General features: G+C 37.1%; 1 protein-coding gene across 1 annotated transcript in view; it reads left to right on the forward strand.

The window, feature by feature from the left end:
* LOC129220705 (protein shifted-like) overlaps positions 1-19,844 on the forward strand; it is a 55,160-nt gene that overhangs the window by 25,129 nt on the left and 10,187 nt on the right. The window contains exons 4-6 of the mRNA XM_054855135.1: positions 2,524-2,628; positions 9,963-10,058; positions 18,350-18,445. Coding sequence (XP_054711110.1) covers positions 2,524-2,628; positions 9,963-10,058; positions 18,350-18,445 — 297 coding nt within the window. The remainder of the gene's footprint in view (positions 1-2,523; positions 2,629-9,962; positions 10,059-18,349; positions 18,446-19,844) is intronic.

Consider the following 19,844-nt stretch of genomic DNA (forward strand, 5'->3'; position numbering starts at 1 on the left):
TATTAAGAATTGCATCCTCATCTTTATACATAAAGGGCTACTTCTGTCCGGATGTCCGGGGTAAACTTCAAAACTACTGGACGGATTTAAACCATTTTTTCAGCATAGATAGCTACATTATCAGGGAACTACTTAGGCTGTAATTTATTGATAAAAAACTTAGTTTAAAAACGTCATGATCGAAACACGAAACAGTAAATGTCATGTAATTTCCACATCAAATGATTAAAGATTAAACCATAGACTAATAATAAGAATAGACCGAGCTATGGCAACCATTTTGCTGCTCAAAAACCAAACCATGTGACTGGTGGATATCCTAGCAACAGCTAGGATTATCTCCTGGACGGATTTTAACCATTTTTTCGCAATAGATAGCTACATTATCAGGGAGCAACTTAGGCTATAATTTATTAATTAAAAACTTAGTTTAAAAAAGTTATGTTGGAAAACAGTAAATTTCATGTAATTTCCCCATGTTATGATTGAATATAGAGTAAAGAAATATACATAGAGAGGCCCCGTCTATGGTAAATAGGAGATGAAATTGAAGCCGGAATTATGGGATACAGCGGTGCAATGATGAGCGGGGTTATGATAACGTGATCGCTTCGCGAGTATAGTTTTCACCAATCTCGCAAAGAGACCGTATAAAGTAGCTAACGGATTGGTTTGCATTTTAATTTGTGGGGCACTCAGTGGTGATCTCGCCACATATATATCGCGGTTACAATGAGACGGCACAAATTCATGTTTTAATGCAATTTCAAAAACGTGCTTCATAAACTTGCAACAATATCTAAGTTTAAATTAACAACCTATTGAGATTCGGTAATGGAATGTTTTGAATCAAGATGTATTTCAAGATATTGATCAAGAAGCTAAGGATCTTTGGATACAGCGGTGCAACTTCCGGCTTCAATTTCTTAGTATAGCAGGGCCTCACTATGTAATTTCTTTACTCTACGTGATTAAATATAAAACCCATTGTTACAAAAGTTCGTTGCCTTACAACAGCAATATTAAAAGTAGTCATTATAAAAATTTTAATCAAGGCTTCTCCGGAGCAAACATGACTTTAGAGTTATTTAAACATTTGGAAACTCTACTTTTCGCACCCTGAGGGAAACTAGGGAAACGAAGTAGAGAGCTTTTTTTTTTTCTTTTTCTTTTTGTGTGTGTACTACTTAATTAAATGAAGCAAGCGCACGTTTTTTTAGTGATCTTTGTTTTTGTTAGTTCATATTTTGGAAATTCTTCAAATTTTTATGTGCTTAAATTTGTGCTTTCGTTTTTAAATGAATATTCGTTGGTTCTTTATACTTATTGCTATTTTACATTTGGCAATGGGATATGGGTAAGGAAGAAGCTCAATTTTTCATCACGTCAAAGCGATGTGTTTTGAGTTCTTTCAGTTAAAGCAGAAAACGAAAGAAAGTAGCGATTGTTTCTTACAGTTATTACTGACACAGGCAACGCCGGGTATTTTTGCTAGTGTTGAAAATAAAGCGCCCGCTTTTGAAGCCCTCCGAACATAGTTTAAAATATTGGGGGACATTTCGCACACCCAATGCAACACCGCCAAGAGTCAAAAATTGTCGAGTTTGAGCTATTTTCATGTCCTGCTGCATTTTTAATATTTCTGTTAAAATGCAAGATAGCCACAACAGAAAAAAAATTTTAACTTTATTTTTGGGATGCGTCAGTGTGTATTTGGGTGTTTCGAAAAAATCGATTTCTTTATTTCGAAATCGCGCTACCCCTCAAAAGTTGCAGTTCGGTATCCTGAGTTGGAGAAAAAAAAAATTCTAAGTTGACATCTTCAGTTCGCGCATTATGAGTGGTTTTAGGCCATGCTCGCTATGTGTTCTTATGCAAAAGAAAAACTTTAAACCGCTTTTTCTCGATGATGGTATTTTTGTGTTTTTCATGTCATTAGAATCCTTAAGGATTTTTTTCTATCAAAGATACAGCTTTAAAGTAATCCTTTTTGCAATTGGGATAACCTATTTGACAAAACTGCATTGGATAAGCATTTTATAAATGACTCTAATGTTTAGAGCATGTTAAACCTTTGAAAACCAATTTAAAAAAAAAAAAACTTTGATTTTTTACATAATTAATCACAGAAAATTTTCGAATACACTCATAAGCAAATGAATGCACAGAATTTTAGAGGTGATTATAGTGATCGTTTAGCAAAAAACTTTTTTTTTAAATTAGTGCAAAAATAAAAAAGCCCATGAGATTTTAAAAAATTTAAATTTTCCTCAATTTTTTGAATTTTTAAAAAAAGTAGGCAATATTTTTAAATTTTGAAAATAAATTATTGATTACGAAATAAGTATGCATGTTATGGTTTCAAAGAAATATTAAATTTACTTAAATTTAAAAAAAAAATGTTTGAAAGGTACTATGACCCCTTAAGCGGGATTTTGCCCAAATCATGTTTCGTTTTAAACGATTGATTTTTTCAAAAATCTTTATCTTAATTTCGCCGACTGTATTCCAATCCTCTTTCAGGTCCCGACCCACTCTGCGACAAGCGGTGCGCAAACGGCGGGAGGTGCAACGCCGAGAAGATCTGCGAATGTCCCAAAGGTTACATGGGCAAGTTCTGCGAGTCGGGTAAGCGTCTGCCTCTTGTTCTACTAATTTACTAGCGGTACCCGCACGGCTTTGCCCGTGGTACAAAATTGAAAGGTCTTCTGGTTCGCCAGTATTTTTACAAATCATGGATGATGAATTTCTCGCCCATTTGCTATGTTCGTTTGCTCGCCCATGTTACGGTAGTTTGCTCGTCCACGTTATGATGATTTGCTCGGTAGAATGTTCTTAAGGGGTCACAGTACCTTTCAAACATTTTTTTTTAAATTTAAGTAAATTTTATATTTTTTTGAAATTATAACATACATACTTATTTCTTAATCAATAATTTATTTTCAAAATTTAAAAATATTGCCGACTTTTTTTCTTAAATTCAGAAAATTGAAGAAAATTTCAATTTTTTCAAATCCCTAAGGTTTTTTTTATTTTTGCACTAATTATTTTTTTTTTTTTTTTTTGCTAAACGATCACTATAACTATCTCTAAAAATCTGTGCATTCATTCGCTTATGAGCTGATTAGAAATTTTTATGTGATTAATTATGTAAAAAATTAAAGTTTTCTTAAAAAAAAATGGTTTTTAAAAGTTTAACATGCTCTAAACACTTGAGTAATCAATAAAATGCTTATCCAATGCACAGTTTTGTCAAATACGTTATCCCAATTGCAAAAAGTATTACTTTAAAGCTGTATCTTTAATAGAAAAAAATCCTTAGGGATTCTAATGACATGAAAACACAAAAAAAAAAACCATCATCGAGAAAAAGCAATTTAAAGTTTTTCTTTTGCATAAGAACACATAGCGAGCATGGCCTAAAACCCCTCATAACTTTTTAAATATTTGAACTAAAGCAATGAAACTTTTCCCCTGTGTTCAGAATAGGTTTTACTTTTGAAATAAGCAGTAAAATTTTTTTGATCGTTTCATCATTTTTGAGGTACTGTAACCCCTTGAGACTCTAAAACTTATTTTAAGAGGAAGAGCAGCCTTGAAAATAAACTTCAAAGGATATTTAATTGAAGTAAAAGAAATCTTAAAAGAAAGTGTTTCAAAATTTCAACTAATAATTGTTCGAAGCATCACTTTTCTATTCAGATCTCATTTGTGGTGCTGCCATCTGTCGAGCATAATTTGTAGCTAAAACTTCGGAAGTATTTTTGCAACTCATGAACATTATTTTCGCAACATTGAACATGGGGGGGGGAGGGGAGTATAAGTTTGATATGTCTGTGTATGTGTGTGTCTGTCTGTGGCACTCTAGTGCCTAAACGGATGGACCGATTTCTAAAAAAAAATGTTCGAAAGGAGAGTTGATCGAGAGTTCTTAGCTAGGGGTTGTTGCTTCTTTGGATGACATTAATTCAGGGGCGATTGTGAGTTCATCAAAAAATACCTGAAAGTTTCAAAGCGAGAACGGGGGGGGGGGGTGGAATCTTTGACCCTTATTACTTAAGTGCACCTTTGCCATAGTATTAAATAGTTCAGAGTCAAAATATTGTGTGTACATGTGATTAAATTTTTAATGGGTTACAAAGTTACTTTTGAGCTGGTGTTATACAAATTATCTTGACATTTATTTGTCCATCTTAAGGGATAGGTGTCCATCTTAAGGCTCTTGCAGGTATATTTGATGAGTATTATATAATTTACAAAAATTGCGGAGGTACGGAGATAAAAGCATAACAACAAAGGGTTACAAAGTTACTTTTGAACTGATGTTATACAAATTATCTTGACATTTATTTGTCCGTCTTAAGGGATAGGTGTCCATCTTAAGGCTCTTGCAGGTATATTTGATGAGTATTATATAATTTACAAAAATTGCGGAGGTACGGAGATAAAAGCATAACAACAAAGGGTTACAAAGTTACTTTTGAACTGATGTTATACAAATTATCTTGACATTTATTTGTCCGTCTTAAGGGATAGGTGTCCATCTTAAGGCTCTTGCAGGTATATTTGATGAGTATTATATAATTTACAAAAATTGCGGAGGTACGGAGATAAAAGCATAACAACAAAGGGTTACAAAGTTACTTTTGAACTGGTGTTATACAAATTATCTTGACATTTATTTGTCCGTCTTAAGGGATAGGTGTCCATCTTAAGGCTCTTGCAGGTATATTTGATGAGTATTATATAATTTACAAAAATTGCGGAGGTACGGAGATAAAAGCATAACAACAAAGGGTTACAAAGTTACTTTTGAACTGGTGTTATACAAATTATCTTGACATTTATTTGTCCGTCTTAAGGGATAGGTGTCCATCTTAAGGCTCTTGCAGGTATATTTGATGAGTATTATATAATTTACAAAAATTGCGGAGGTACGGAGATAAAAGCATAACAACAAAGGGTTACAAAGTTACTTTTGAACTGATGTTATACAAATTATCTTGACATTTATTTGTCCATCTTAAGGGATAGGTGTCCATCTTAAGGCTCTTGCAGGAATATTTGATGAGTATTATATAATTTACAAAAATTGCGGAGGTACGGAGATAAAAGCATAACAACAAAGGGTTACAAAGTTACTTTTGAACTGGTGTTATACAAATTATCTTGACATTTATTTGTCCGTCTTAAGGGATAGGTGTCCATCTTAAGGCTCTTGCAGGTATATTTGATGAGTATTATATAATTTACAAAAATTGCGGAGGTACGGAGATAAAAGCATAACAACAAAGGGTTACAAAGTTACTTTTGAACTGATGTTATACAAATTATCTTTACATTTATTTGTCCATTTTAAGGGATAGGTGTCCATCTTAAGGCTCTTGCAGGAATATTTGATGAGTATTATATAATTTACAAAAATTGCGGAGGTACGGAGATAAAAGCATAACAACAAAGGGTTACAAAGTTACTTTTGAACTGAATTTATACAAATTATCTTGACATTTATTTGTCCATCTTAAGGGATAGGTGTCCATCTTAAGGCTCTTGCAGGAATATTTGATGAGTATTATATAATTTACAAAAATTGCGGAGGTACGGAGATAAAAGCATAACAACAAAGGGTTACAAAGTTACTTTTGAACTGGTGTTATACAAATTATCTTGACATTTATTTGTCCATCTTAAGGGATAGGTGTCCATCTTAAGGCTCTTGCAGGAATATTTGATGAGTATTATATAATTTACAAAAATTGCGGAGGTACGGAGATAAAAGCATAACAACAAAGGGTTACAAAGTTACTTTTGAACTGGTGTTATACAAATTATCTTGACATTTATTTGTCCGTCTTAAGGGATAGGTGTCCATCTTAAGGCTCTTGCAGGTATATTTGATGAGTATTATATAATTTACAAAAATTGCGGAGGTACGGAGATAAAAGCATAACAACAAAGGGTTACAAAGTTACTTTTGAACTGATGTTATACAAATTATCTTGACATTTATTTGTCCATCTTAAGGGATAGGTGTCCATCTTAAGGCTCTTGCAGGAATATTTGATGAGTATTATATAATTTACAAAAATTGCGGAGGTACGGAGATAAAAGCATAACAACAAAGGGTTACAAAGTTACTTTTGAACTGGTGTTATACAAATTATCTTGACATTTATTTGTCCATCTTAAGGGATAGGTGTCCATCTTAAGGCTCTTGCAGGTATAATTGAAGAGTATTATATAATTTACAAAAATTGCGGAGGTACGGAGATAAAAGCATTAAAAAAAAAACATAATTCCGGTATTTTCGGACATAAAAATACCGGAAATACGTCCGAAAATACCGGAAATTCGGTAAAATACCGGAACACAATCACCCCTGAATTAATTAACAAAAAAAGTTTTTTCGTGATTTTTGCAGAGAAAACAAAGATAAAAATTCTAAAGTGTTTGGAACTCCCATGTTTCATAGAGTTCGAATTATAACGATTTTTAAAGCAGATTTTAATAACTAAGGATTTTAATAACTTCACGCGGTTGTTAGCCGAATTCATTGTTGACCAACAAGGAAATAAAACGCAATGATTTAAAATTTTTACTTGTTTTCAGTTTTACACAAAATAACACTTCATCTTTACTAATAATAAAGCTGAATGTCTCTCTGTCCGGAGGATGTCTGGATGTCTGTAGGATGTCTGTGACGCGCATAGCGCCTAGACCGTTCGGCCGATTTTCATGAAATTTGGCACGAAGTTAGTTTGTAGCACGGGGGTGTGCACCTCGAAGCGATTTTTTCGAAAATTCGATGTGGTTCTTTTTCTATTCCAGTTTTAAGAACAAAAATATCATAAGATGGACGAGTCAATTACGAAATTATCATAACGTGGAACCGTAACATGGGCAGAAGCCAATTGGCGAGATACGAAATTATCATAGCGTGGAACCGTAACATGGGCACAAGCCAACTGGCGAGAAAATTCACCATACATTATTAGTAAATACACAGGCGAACCAAAAGACCTTTTAATTTTTCTATTACGGGCAAAGTCTTGCGGATACCACTAGTAGCAAATAAAGTACTTGACATTGATTTTTAACAGTATAAGGCTTTTAAAAGGATTTTCAATTTTCCATCTTGATTCTACAGTTGCAACTTAGTCGGGGGGTTTTAAAATTTTTAATTTTATCGTCGCTTGTATTATGAACATTTGTTGCAGCCTTCTAGCAATTTAAAGTTTTGATGACAATACATGACTTTATCCCTTCCCGTGTTCAGGGGCGGACTGCAGGGGTGCCCCCTAGGGGGGGAGGGGGGGGGTTATGACGCAGACTGCGTCATTAAAAATTTTAGGGCTGGTTGAGGGGTGTTTTTCGCATTTTTTTTCGGGGGGAGGAATGATACTTTTGGGGGGAGGGGTCTCCACGATATTGAGGGGGGCGCCCTTGCCCTTAGGAGGGGTGCACCCCTGCGGACTGGATCCTCCAAGCATTGTTGCCAGATTGGGGGAAATTTCCCCATTTTGGGGAAATCTGGTGCTTTCTGTTGAAATTTTGGGGAAGTGGGTTTTGTTGGCTTGCCCACATTACGGTTTCACGTTATGATAACTTGGTAATTTACTCGTCCATCTTATGATAAATTTTGCTCGGGAAAATGTTCTTAAAATTGGAATAGGAAAAGAACAAAATCAAATTTTCAAAAAAATCTCTTTAAAGTGCACATCCCCATGCTACAAACTAATTCTTTGCCAAATTTCATGAAAATCAACCGAACGGTCTTGGCGCTATTTGCGCGTTAGAGATCCTGCCAGACAGAAAGAGATCCGGACAGAGAGATATCCAGCCAGAGACTATCAGCTTTATTATTAGTAAAGATACAGAAAGATAAAGGTAAAGAAGACAAAAAAAAGCGAAAATAGAAAGGAAAAAAAGTTGGGGAATTTTATAAGAAAATTTGGCTATTTGGGGGAAAAAAAATTCAAGAGACAAAAATATCAGATGAAGTCGAGTCATTTTATGAAAATATTAGTGGAAAAATAATTTTTGCATTTGGGGAATTTTGGTAGAAAACATCGCTTTTTGGGGAAAAGTTGGAAGGGAATTGGGGGAAATCTGGATTTGACCATCTGGCAACACTGCCTTCAAGATGGCACCAACCTTGACTTTCAAAAAGCGCACAAACTCAAAGTGGCAAAAAAAAAAAAAAAAAAAAAAAATGCCGGACAGACTTGAGGACGCAATAAAATAAAATAAAATAAAGAAACGAAAAATCAAAGTTTGATGGCGTAAAAAAAGAAGATACACAGGTGGAAGACCGCACCGGCCTGCGGGCTAGTCTGCCCCTGCCTGTTGTGCGCTCGCAGCGCTCACAGTTACGTTTACAGTTAACGATTCTCGAAGTTTTCGAAGAGATTTATATGAATGCTAGTGGGCACAATAAATGCACTTGATTGTAGAAAACGCTATTTCCACACAATATTTTGAAGAGTTTTTTTTTTTTTTTTTTTTTTTTTTTTTTGTGCAATCACGATTGCTTATTGTTCTCACTTGACTGTTTTGGCATTCCTTTGATTTTATTTTCCCGCCAGCACCCTCTGAAGCACCACCGTCGACCGGCTCCTCACGATGCTGCTCCTATAGCGAAGGCCATCTCCAGGTTGTGTCCATGTCCTACACACACGCGCATACATACAGAAACACATACACACACTCAAGCACATACACGCACACCTACACACAGCTACCCACTGCCTGCACACACACAAACACATATGCCTACACACACATACACATTGCCCCGCCCCCCCCACACACACAAACACCCATACACACAACTATCCACACACTCATACCTGCACACACATACACATACCCCTCTACACACAAGCACACATACCCCCACACACACGCCTACATACACACACACACTCGTGATTGCGAAAAATATAATTTGAATTCAAGAGGTCAAAATTCAAATTAATTTTTTTTTTTTTTTTTTTTGGTCAACAGGCAATACTTTGCACGAAGCAGGGTTCGTGATTTTTTTTTTAATCAAAAAAGTCGGATTTATTTAAATTTAAATCGGATTTTTTAAAAATATGAATCAGATTTTTTTTAAATATTCAAAAATTTGTTGATATTAATTACTTTACATTTATAAACATAGTAGATTTCATACAATAGATGAATCCATTCAACTTACTTTTAAAATTAAGAAAAGTTCTCTTATTATCAATACATTTTAAAGATTTATAAATACGTTATAACGCTTAGATAAGATGTAATTTTGTTTTATGCTTCACTTAAAGATAAGGTTTCCATTATCATGCACGTTTTTAGTGTAAAATAACATGTTGAACAATTACTTTTCTGAACTACATTAGTCATGGTGTGTAGAAAAAACTCCAAATTTTTATTTTGCTTAAATTTGCCACCTGAAGTTGAGGTAGTATAATGCAGTGTAATTAAATTTAGAGCAATACGTTCCAAAAATACTAAATTAATTTATAAAAGTAAAATCAATTGAATTAAATCAATGATTTTTTTAAAAAAAAACCACTTGATTCAAATCAGTTGATTTAAATCAATAATTTTTTTTAAAAAATCACTTGATTTAAATCAATGATTTTTTAAAAAAATCACTTGATTTAAAACAATGATTTTTTTAAAAAATCACTTGATTTAAATCAAAGATTTTTTTAAAAAAATCACTTGATTTAAGTCAAAGATTTTTTTAAAAAAATCACTTGATTTAAATCAATTAATTTGAATCCAGCTTTATTGGGTTAGCCGCTTTATGGAATCAAAACTGCTTAAAACAAACGTGATTCATATAAGCGGCGGCCACTGTATAAAGGAGACGGATGACGTTTTTACGCGATAGCCAATCAGCACTCCCCAAATTTGCTGCATGGTCTGTAGCAAAGTAAAAGTTGTTAATATGCAACCCATCTTTTTGCTTGCAGCCCTCTGCTACCCCAACTGCATGAACGGTGGAACGTGCGTGTCCCCTGGCATCTGCGCATGCCCAGACGGATATCAAGGCCCACACTGCGAAGGAGGTAAGGCTCTATCTTTTTATGACGTGGCACTACTGCAGTTCCTTCTATAGCACTATGTATTTAGAATCGGCGTGTCAAAGCCAAATAGCTTTCCTATTATCCACCCTTCTGGTTGTTGCGGTTACGATACTATGAAATTCCCCCCCCCCCCGCCCCCGCATTGCTTCTGCAAAACATAAAACGGTTGGTTGTTTTTCCAGTAAGATTTAAATCAAATTTATTTTTTAAAATTATTTGCCAAAAATACATTTTTTTTTTGTTTTAATAATTCGTTCAAATTATTACGTGTTCAAATATTTTTGAAAATGTTTGAGTTATGAATAAATTAGTTTTGAGACACATTTTGTAATAGTTCGCAAAAACATTTGTTCATTTTTCAAAAAACGAAATGATTTATAATCTGTAAATTTTGAAATTTCAAGTACTAACACTATATTTATTTCAATGAGATTTCTCAACTGCAGTGCATAAAACTTGAAAGGCGCTGTCATCCCTCTCACCGTTTCCATGGAGACGACGCAGGAAACGTGTCCTTGACACGCCTACTCTAAAGGAATCGACTCTTCTCGCAAACAGTACAGTAGACCTTTGTTATGCTGCGCTCGTCGGGAGGCAATAAAAAACCATAGACTAATAATAAGAATAGACCGAGCTATAGCAACCCTTTTGCTGCTCATAAACCAAACCATGTGACTGGTGGATATCCTAGCAACAGAGGGCGTTGATCGTAGCAGACGATCAGCGCCCGCAAGAAATAAAATAAATAGAATTGATGGAACACGGAGGAATGATCTTTTATGGAGTCCGATTTGTAAATTTTTTATTCTAAGTTGTAAATATTTTGTTAATATACTGAATTTTTCGTTTAGATAGTAGTGTGCGTTTTCTTTAGTCAGTTTCAATAACTCTCTAAGCAATTAAAGATGCAAGAGCCCAAAAAGAATCGGCAAACGGTAAGATTTTTACCTACAATTTCAATTTTAAGATACCGATTAGTACATTTTTGCGTTAACGCAAAACGTTTACGCCATTACGTTCATGCCAACGCTGACGTAGCAGTTCCAAATAAAATAAAAGTTATTGAACACTGTGACCAAAAACTGATTACTAATGTCAAAATAATGCATAACTAAAAGTAAAACAGTTCAATCTCTGCACCTGGAAAAAACTTATAATGAAAACACATTACGTCTTAAAATACATGTCGAGTGCCAAACTATAGATAATGTTGCCATCTAGCAACCATGCTGCCAAAGTTTTCGCCAAGCCTTCCACTAGTCACATGATGTATCCATGAACCAATTTTTTCATCAGCAAGTCTGAGAAAGCTCGGTCTACTCTTATTATTAGTCTATGTAAAAAACCCGGCTATAACCGAGGTCGTTCAAAATAACGACTGAACCAACATTCAAGTAACTATTATGTTCAACTATGGGACGAATTTTTGAGGAAAAGCATCGAAAGACAATTATCTTACCAACTGCTTTTTTAATAGTGTAAAAATAATTTAAAATATTCTAATGGTTTTTTTTTTTTTTGAATGAAATAAGAAGACAAACAATAACTGAAGCTGGCAGGTCGCGTGATGGTTAGGCGCTGACCTTCTACGCCTGCGGACCCAGGTTCTGACCCCGGGGGGCCAGTCGGTGGATTTTCGAGATTCAGAAAATCATCAGCGCCCATATCGCATGATCGTAACAGATCCCTTGGGTATTCGTTAGGCTTAGAATTCCCTCGGAAAAATTAAATTCCTCGCATCAAAAGAGAGCCCAGGTGCCTCCACCTGGTGCAAACTGGGCGTCCAAATTATCCGTGCCATTGACATCCGCGCCTTAATGGTAGCACATGAAAGACTGGAAGCCGTATCGGGGGATAGCACTAGGTCTGCTGAAAGGCTAAATTGCCTAAAAAAACGCAGCATCCATTAGAAGGTAAAATAATAACTGAATGGGGTTGTTTTCTTCAGTCAAAAATACTACTTTTAGTCAGTGAAATTGGTAGAATAAGCAAAAAAAAAAAAGATAACATGGACACACAAAATGCTTTTTTCCCCAACATTTAATTTTTAATTTTTTTTTAAATGTCTGATTTTTGAAACAAAATGTTTCACAAGTGATTACCCCCCCCCCCCCCCCCCCGTGAATCGAAGCGCGGGGTTGTCTTTTCTGGCAAGATATCGCCTTTTAACATAGAGTAAAGAAAGTTATATAGAGAGATCCCCGTCTATGGTAAAAAGGAGATGAAGTTGAAGTCGGAATTATGGGATACAGCAGTGCAATGATGGGCGGGGTTATGACATCAACCGAATAAAGCAGCTGGCGGATTGGTTTACATTTTAATTCATGTTGTAATGCAATTTCAAAAACGTGCTTCATAAACTTGCAATAATATCTAAGTTTGAATTAACTGCCAATTGTGATTCAGTAATGAATGTTTCGAATCAAAATGTATCTCCAGATATTTGCATAGACAAATAATAAGAACAGAACGAGCTATGGCAACCCTTTTCCTGCTCATAAACCAAACCATGTGACTGGTGGATGTCCTAGCAACAGCGGGCGTTGATCGTAGCAGACGATCAACAATAAATAAAATAAATAGAATTGATGGAACACGGAAAAATGATCTTTTATGGAGTCTGATTTGTAAATTTGTTATTCTAAGTTGTAAATATTTTGTTATTATAGTGAGTTTTTCGTTTAGATAGTACTGTGCATTTTCTTTAGTCAATTTCAATTACTCTCTAAGCAATTAAAGATGCAAGCGCCCAAAAAGAATCGGCAAGCGGTAAGATACAATTTCAATTATCTCTCAAACGCCATGCTCAGTTATTATTTTTATGCTCGGAATATTTTTCTTTTCAGGTTGAGTATTTATTTTTGCGGAACATTTTAATAATCTTTAGTGCACATAATCCAGGCTCTAATAATATCCACGTTCATACTCTCGATGGAGGCGCAAAAGGAGTAGAACTTTATTAGGCTTTGCTCGAATGTGATTCTGCTGTTGTTTTTGATTTCGATAGAACAGTTCGACGATGTGTACGTTTGTGTGATTATGCCGTCCGTCGGAAATGAATACAGGTGTCCCTCGTATAACACGGTTCTTTCGTTCCGTGTCGTATCGAAACTGCGTCACACGAGACTTTTTTAAGCATAACATTTTTACTTATTTTTAGTACTAATTGTGTATGTGCAAAATCAGGTTAAGATGTATCGTGTTGTATCGAAACCGTGTTAAGCCAGACTTAGAAGTAATGAAAATGAAGGGATGTGAACTGCGTTGTACCGAAACAAGGTTTCATTAAAACAAAGTAAAGTATTAGAGTTATCTCTGCAAAAATTAACAGAATGTATCAAACAAAAATGAAATGTCATCTTTTATGAATAAAACATTCGTGTTGTACCAAAACCATGAAGCATTAAATTCAAGTTTCGTACCGTGTCATATCGAAACCGTGTTGTAATCATCGCAAATTTGGTACCGTGTCATATCGAAACCGAGTTATAATCATCGGAATTTTGGTGCCGTGTCATATCGAAACCGTGTTATAATCATGGCAAATTTGGTGTCGTGTCATATCGAAACCGTGTTACAATCATCGCAAATTTGGCGCCGTGTCATATCGAAACCGTGTAATAATCATCAGAAATATGGTACCGTGTCATATCGAAACCATGTCATAATTATCGCAAATTTGGTGCCGTGTCATATCGAAAACCGTGTTATAATCATTGCCAATTTGGTGCCGTGTCATTCCATTTATAATCATCGAAAATTTAGTGCCGTCTCATAATCATCGCAAATTTGGTGCCGTGTCACATCGAAACTGTGTTATAATCATCGCAAATTTATTGCCGTGTCATATCGAAACCGTGTTATAATCATCGCAAATTTGGTGCCGTGTCATATCGAAACCGTGTTATAATCATCACAAATTTGGTGCCGTGTCATACCGTGTTGTAATCATCGCAAATTTTGGTGCCGTGTCATACCGTGTTATAATCATCGCAAATTTGGTGCCGTGTCATACCGTGTTATAATCATCGCAAATTTGGTGCCGTGTCATACCGTTTTATAATCATCGCTAATTTGGTTCCGTGTCATATCGAAACCGTGTTATAATCATCGCAAATTTGGTACCGTGTCATATCGAAACCGTGTTATAATCATCGCAAATTTGGTACCGTGTTATAATCATCGTAAATTTGGTACCGTGTCATAATCATCGCAAATTTGGTGCCGTGTCATATAGAAACCGAGTTGTAGAAGTACTGTGCTGTAGAAGTACCGTGTTATAGGAGGGACGCCTGTATATCATTTCCTCACTCCTCACTCTCAAAATACAGTTATTCACGAAATCTCGAGTCCGGGTGCTGCAAATTGGATGACACTTCAGAATTAAGGAAAAACGATGTGCATTTCTACTGCACAACGGAATCACATCCGTGTTCATAGTGTCCCCACTGGGGCACCATGTTCTATGTAACATTGTGCTGGTGGCCAATCGACCAAATTTGCGATGTTTATAACACAGTTTCGATATGACACGGCACCAAATTTGCGATGTTTATAACACGGTTTCGCTATGACACGGCACCAAATTTGCGATGTTTATAACACGGTTTCGATATGACACGGCACCAAGTTTGCGGATGTTTATAACACGGTTTCGATATGACACGGCACCAAATTTGCGATGTTTATCACACGGTTTCGATATGACACGGCACCAAATTTGCGATGATTATGACACGGTTTCGATATGACACGGCACCAAATTTGCGATGTTTATCACACGGTTTCGATATGATACGGCACCAAATTTGCGATGATTATAACACGGTTTCGATATGACACGGCACCAAATTTCCGATGCTTATAACACGGTTTCGATATGACACGGCACCAAATTTGCGATGATTATGACACGGTTTCGATATGACACGGCACCGAATTTGGGATGATTATAACACGGTTTCGATATGACACGGCACCAAATTTGCGATGATTATGACACGGTTTCGATATGAAACGGCACCAAATTTCCGATGCTTATAACACGGTTTCGATATGACACGGCACCAAATTTCCGATGCTTATAACACGGTTTCGATATGACACGGCACCAAATTTGCGATGATTATGACACGGTTTCCATATAACACGGCACCGAATTTGCGATGATTATAACACGGTTTCGATATGACACGGCAATAAATTTGCGATGATTATAACACAGTTTCGATGTGACACGGCACCAAATTTGCGATGTTTTATAACACGGTTTCGATATGACACGGCACCAAATTTCCGATGCTTATAACACGGTTTCGATATGACACGGCACCAAATTTGCGATGATTATGACACGGTTTCGATATGACACGGCACCGAATTTGCGATGATTATAACACGGTTTCGATATGACACGGCACCAAATTTGCGATGATTATGACACGGTTTCGATATGACACGGCACCAAATCAGCGATGATTATAACACGGTTTCGATATGACACGGCACCGAATTTGCGATGTTTATAACACGGTTTCGATATGACACGGCACCAAATTTGTGATGTTTATAACACAGTTTCGATGTGACACGGCACCAAATTTGCGATGTTTATAACAAGGTTTCGATATGACACGGCACCATATTTGCGCTGATTATAACACGGTTTCGATATGACACGGCACCAAATTTGCGCTGATTATAACACGGTATGACACGACACCAAATTTGCGATGTTTAAAACACGGTTTCGATATGACACGGCACCAAATTTGCGATGTTTATAACACGGTTTCGATATGACACGGTACCAAATTTGCGATGTTTATAACACAGTTTCGATATGACACGGCACCAAATTTGCGATGTTTATAACAGTTTCGATATGACACGGCACCAAATTTGCGATGTTTATAACACGGTTTCGATATGACACGGCACCAAATTTGCGCTGATTATAACACGGTATGACACGGCACCAAATTTGCGATGTTTATAACACGGTTTCGATATGACACGGCACCAAATTTGCGATGTTTATAACACAGTTTCGATATGACACGGCACCAAATTTTGCGAAGTTTATAACACGGTTTCGATATGACACGGCACCAAATTTGCGATGTTTATAACACGGTTTCGATATGACATGGCACCAAATTTGCGATGTTTATAACACAGTTTCGATATGACACGGCACCAAATTTGCGATGTTTATAACACAGTTTCGATATGACACGGCATCAAATTTGCGATGTTTATAACACGGTTTCGAGTTTCGATGTGACACGGCACCAAATTTGCGATGTTTATAACACGGTTTCGATATGACACGGCACCAAATTTGCGATGTTTATAACACGGTTTCGATATGACACGGCACCAAATTTGCGCTGATTATAACACGGTATGACACGGCACCAAATTTGCGATGTTTATAACACGGTTTCGATATGACACGGCACCAAATTTGCGATGTTTATAACACGGTTTCGATATGACACGGCACCAAATTTGCTCTGATTATAACACGGTATGACACGGCACCAAATTTGCGATGTTTATAACACGGTTTCGATATGACACGGCACCAAATTTGCGATGTTTATAACACGGTTTCGATATGACACGGCACCAAATTTGCGATGATTATAACACGGTATGACACGGCACCAAATTTGCGATGTTTATAACACGGTTTCGATATGACACGGCACCAAATTTGCGATGTTTATAACACGGTTTCGATATGACACGGCACCAAATTTGCGCTGATTATAACACGGTATGACACGGCACCAAATTTGCGATGTTTATAACACGGTTTCGATATGACACGGCACCAAATTTGCGATGTTTATATCACGGTTTCGATATGACACGGCACCAAATTTGCGATGTTTATAACACGGTTTCGATATGACACGGCACCAAATTTGCGATGTTTATAACACGGTTTCGATATGACACGGCACCAAATTTGCGCTGATTATAACACGGTATGACACGGCACCAAATTTGCGATGTTTATAACACGGTTTCGCTATGACACGGCACCAAATTTGCGATGTTTATAACACGGTTTCGATATGACACGGCACCAAATTTGCGATGTTTATAACACGGTTTCGATATGACACGGCACCAAATTTGCGATGTTTATAACACGGTTTCGATATGACACGGCACCAAATTTGCGATGTTTATAACACGGTTTCGATATGACACGGCACCAAATTTGCGATGTTTATAAGACGGTTTCGATATGACACGGCACCAAATTTGCGCTGATTATAACACGGTATGACACGGCACCAAATTTGCGATGTTTATAACACGGTTTCGATATGACACGGCACCAAATTTGCGATGTTTATATCACGGTTTCGATATGACACGGCACCAAATTTGCGATGTTTATAACACGGTTTCGATATGACACGGCACCAAATTTGCGATGTTTATAACACGGTTTCGATATGACACGGCACCAAATTTGCGCTGATTATAACACGGTATGACACGGCACCAAATTTGCGATGTTTATAACACGGTTTCGCTATGACACGGCACCAAATTTGCGATGTTTGTAACACGGTTTCGATATGACACGGCACCAAATTTGCGCTGATTATAACACGGTATGACACGGCACCAAATTTGCGATGTTTATAACACGGTTTCGCTATGACACGGCACCAAATTTGCGATGTTTATAACACGGTTTCGATATGACACGGCATCAAATTTGCGATGTTTATAACACGGTTTCGATATGACACGGCACCAAATTTGCGATGTTTATAACACGGTTTCGAGTTTCGATGTGACACGGCACCAAATTTGCGATGTTTATAACACGGTTTCGATATGACACGGCACCAAATTTGCGATGTTTATAACACGGTTTCGATATGACACGGCACCAAATTTGCGCTGATTATAACACGGTATGACACGGCACCAAATTTGCGATGTTTATAACACGGTTTCGCTATGACACGGCACCAAATTTGCGATGTTTATAACACGGTTTCGATATGACACGGCACCAAATTTGCGATGTTTATAACACGGTTTCGATATGACACGGCACCAAATTTGCGATGTTTATAACACGGTTTCGATATGACACGGCACCAAATTTGCGATGTTTATAACACGGTTTCGATATGACACGGCACCAAATTTGCGATGTTTGTAACACGGTTTCGATATGACACGATACCAAATTTGCGATGATTATAACACATATCTCTCTTTTCTCTCCGCAGGTCTGTGCCTCAACCCCTGCCTGAACAAAGGCAAGTGCATCCGCAAAGACAGGTGCAAATGTACGAACGGCTACTACGGGGAGCGATGCGAATACAGTAAGATCAACATTCTATAAAAAAGTTGAAAGTCTTCATTAATAGTGTCCGTTTCTCTAGAGCCCCTATAACTGGACATGCCGACGCATCCGCCATTTTGGAGCAAGCGTGCAACAGGGAAAGCTACCTTTATTGGCAATCATTCGCCAAACGGGGAACGAGAGTCGGAGAGCGAAGGTGAACGTTGGCGAAATTTTGGAAACAGTTGGCGTCTTTTCCAGGCTGCCACTCACTTCGCGGGCTGTTAATTATTGAGCAATCACGATTACTTTTTGCTTTCATTTAACTGTTTTTGACGTCCTATCATTTTATTTTCCCACCACCACCCTCCGCACCAATACCGTCGACCGGCTCTTCACGATGCTGCTCCTCTAGCGAATGCCGTCTCCAGGTTGCATCCATGTCCTACACACACGCGCATACATACACAACTACACACGCACACAAACACATACACACTCACAAACAAACACACACACATACACACACACAAACACATACACACACGCATACATAAAGACACCTACACATACACACAACTACCCACACATGCATGCCTGCACGCAGACACAAACACATATGCCTACACACATACCCCCCCCCCCACACACATTCATATACACAACTACCCACACACTTATGCCAGCACACAGACATAAACACACATGACTACACACACATACACATACCCCCTACACACGTACACCCACACACAAACACACACGCCTACACACTCGTGATTGCGAAAAACATAATTTGAATTCAAGATGTCAAAATTCAAATAATTTTCCTTTTTTTTTCTATTTCTTTTTTCTTTCTGCACCTGCTGGAAATCTGAAGAGCTGAAATCCTTTTTTGGAGCTGTATGCACAATTAACAGCCGAACAACCACCTATTTGACTTCATTTTAACACATGCTAAAAAAATGGAAACATCAGCAGCAATGCTATCGCTACGAAGCACTGGATCAAGTTTGCTCCAAAATGGCGGTTGCATCGGCTCCTCCACTATAGTGGCCTTACGTTTTTCAAGAGAAGGCACTTCGCCACACCTCCTCGAACGCAAAAAGTTCCATTTTACGCGGGGATGCTCGGTAGCAATCCAACGCGCTTCTAAAGGAGACAACCAGACAGCCTTAACTTGGGCATTTCAATGGGCAAAACAGTCTTAGTGTCCTTTGCATCACTTGTCTGCTGTCGTTTTAGTTATTCCTACATTTCGAAAACCGCTGCTTTCGCAACAAAATGCTATGGTCCGAATATACCTTCTGCCGAAGACAGCGAAAGAGAATAGGGAAGTTGCAACCTATTAAATGTTCATACTTTGGCTATTGGATATTGTTAATTGACCCTCAAAACTAAAAAATTCACCATCGCCGAATTTTAAAACACCGTGGTTG

The sequence above is a fragment of the Uloborus diversus genome, chromosome 4, assembly GCF_026930045.1.
Source record: "Uloborus diversus isolate 005 chromosome 4, Udiv.v.3.1, whole genome shotgun sequence".
Lineage (NCBI taxonomy): Eukaryota > Metazoa > Arthropoda > Arachnida > Araneae > Uloboridae > Uloborus > Uloborus diversus.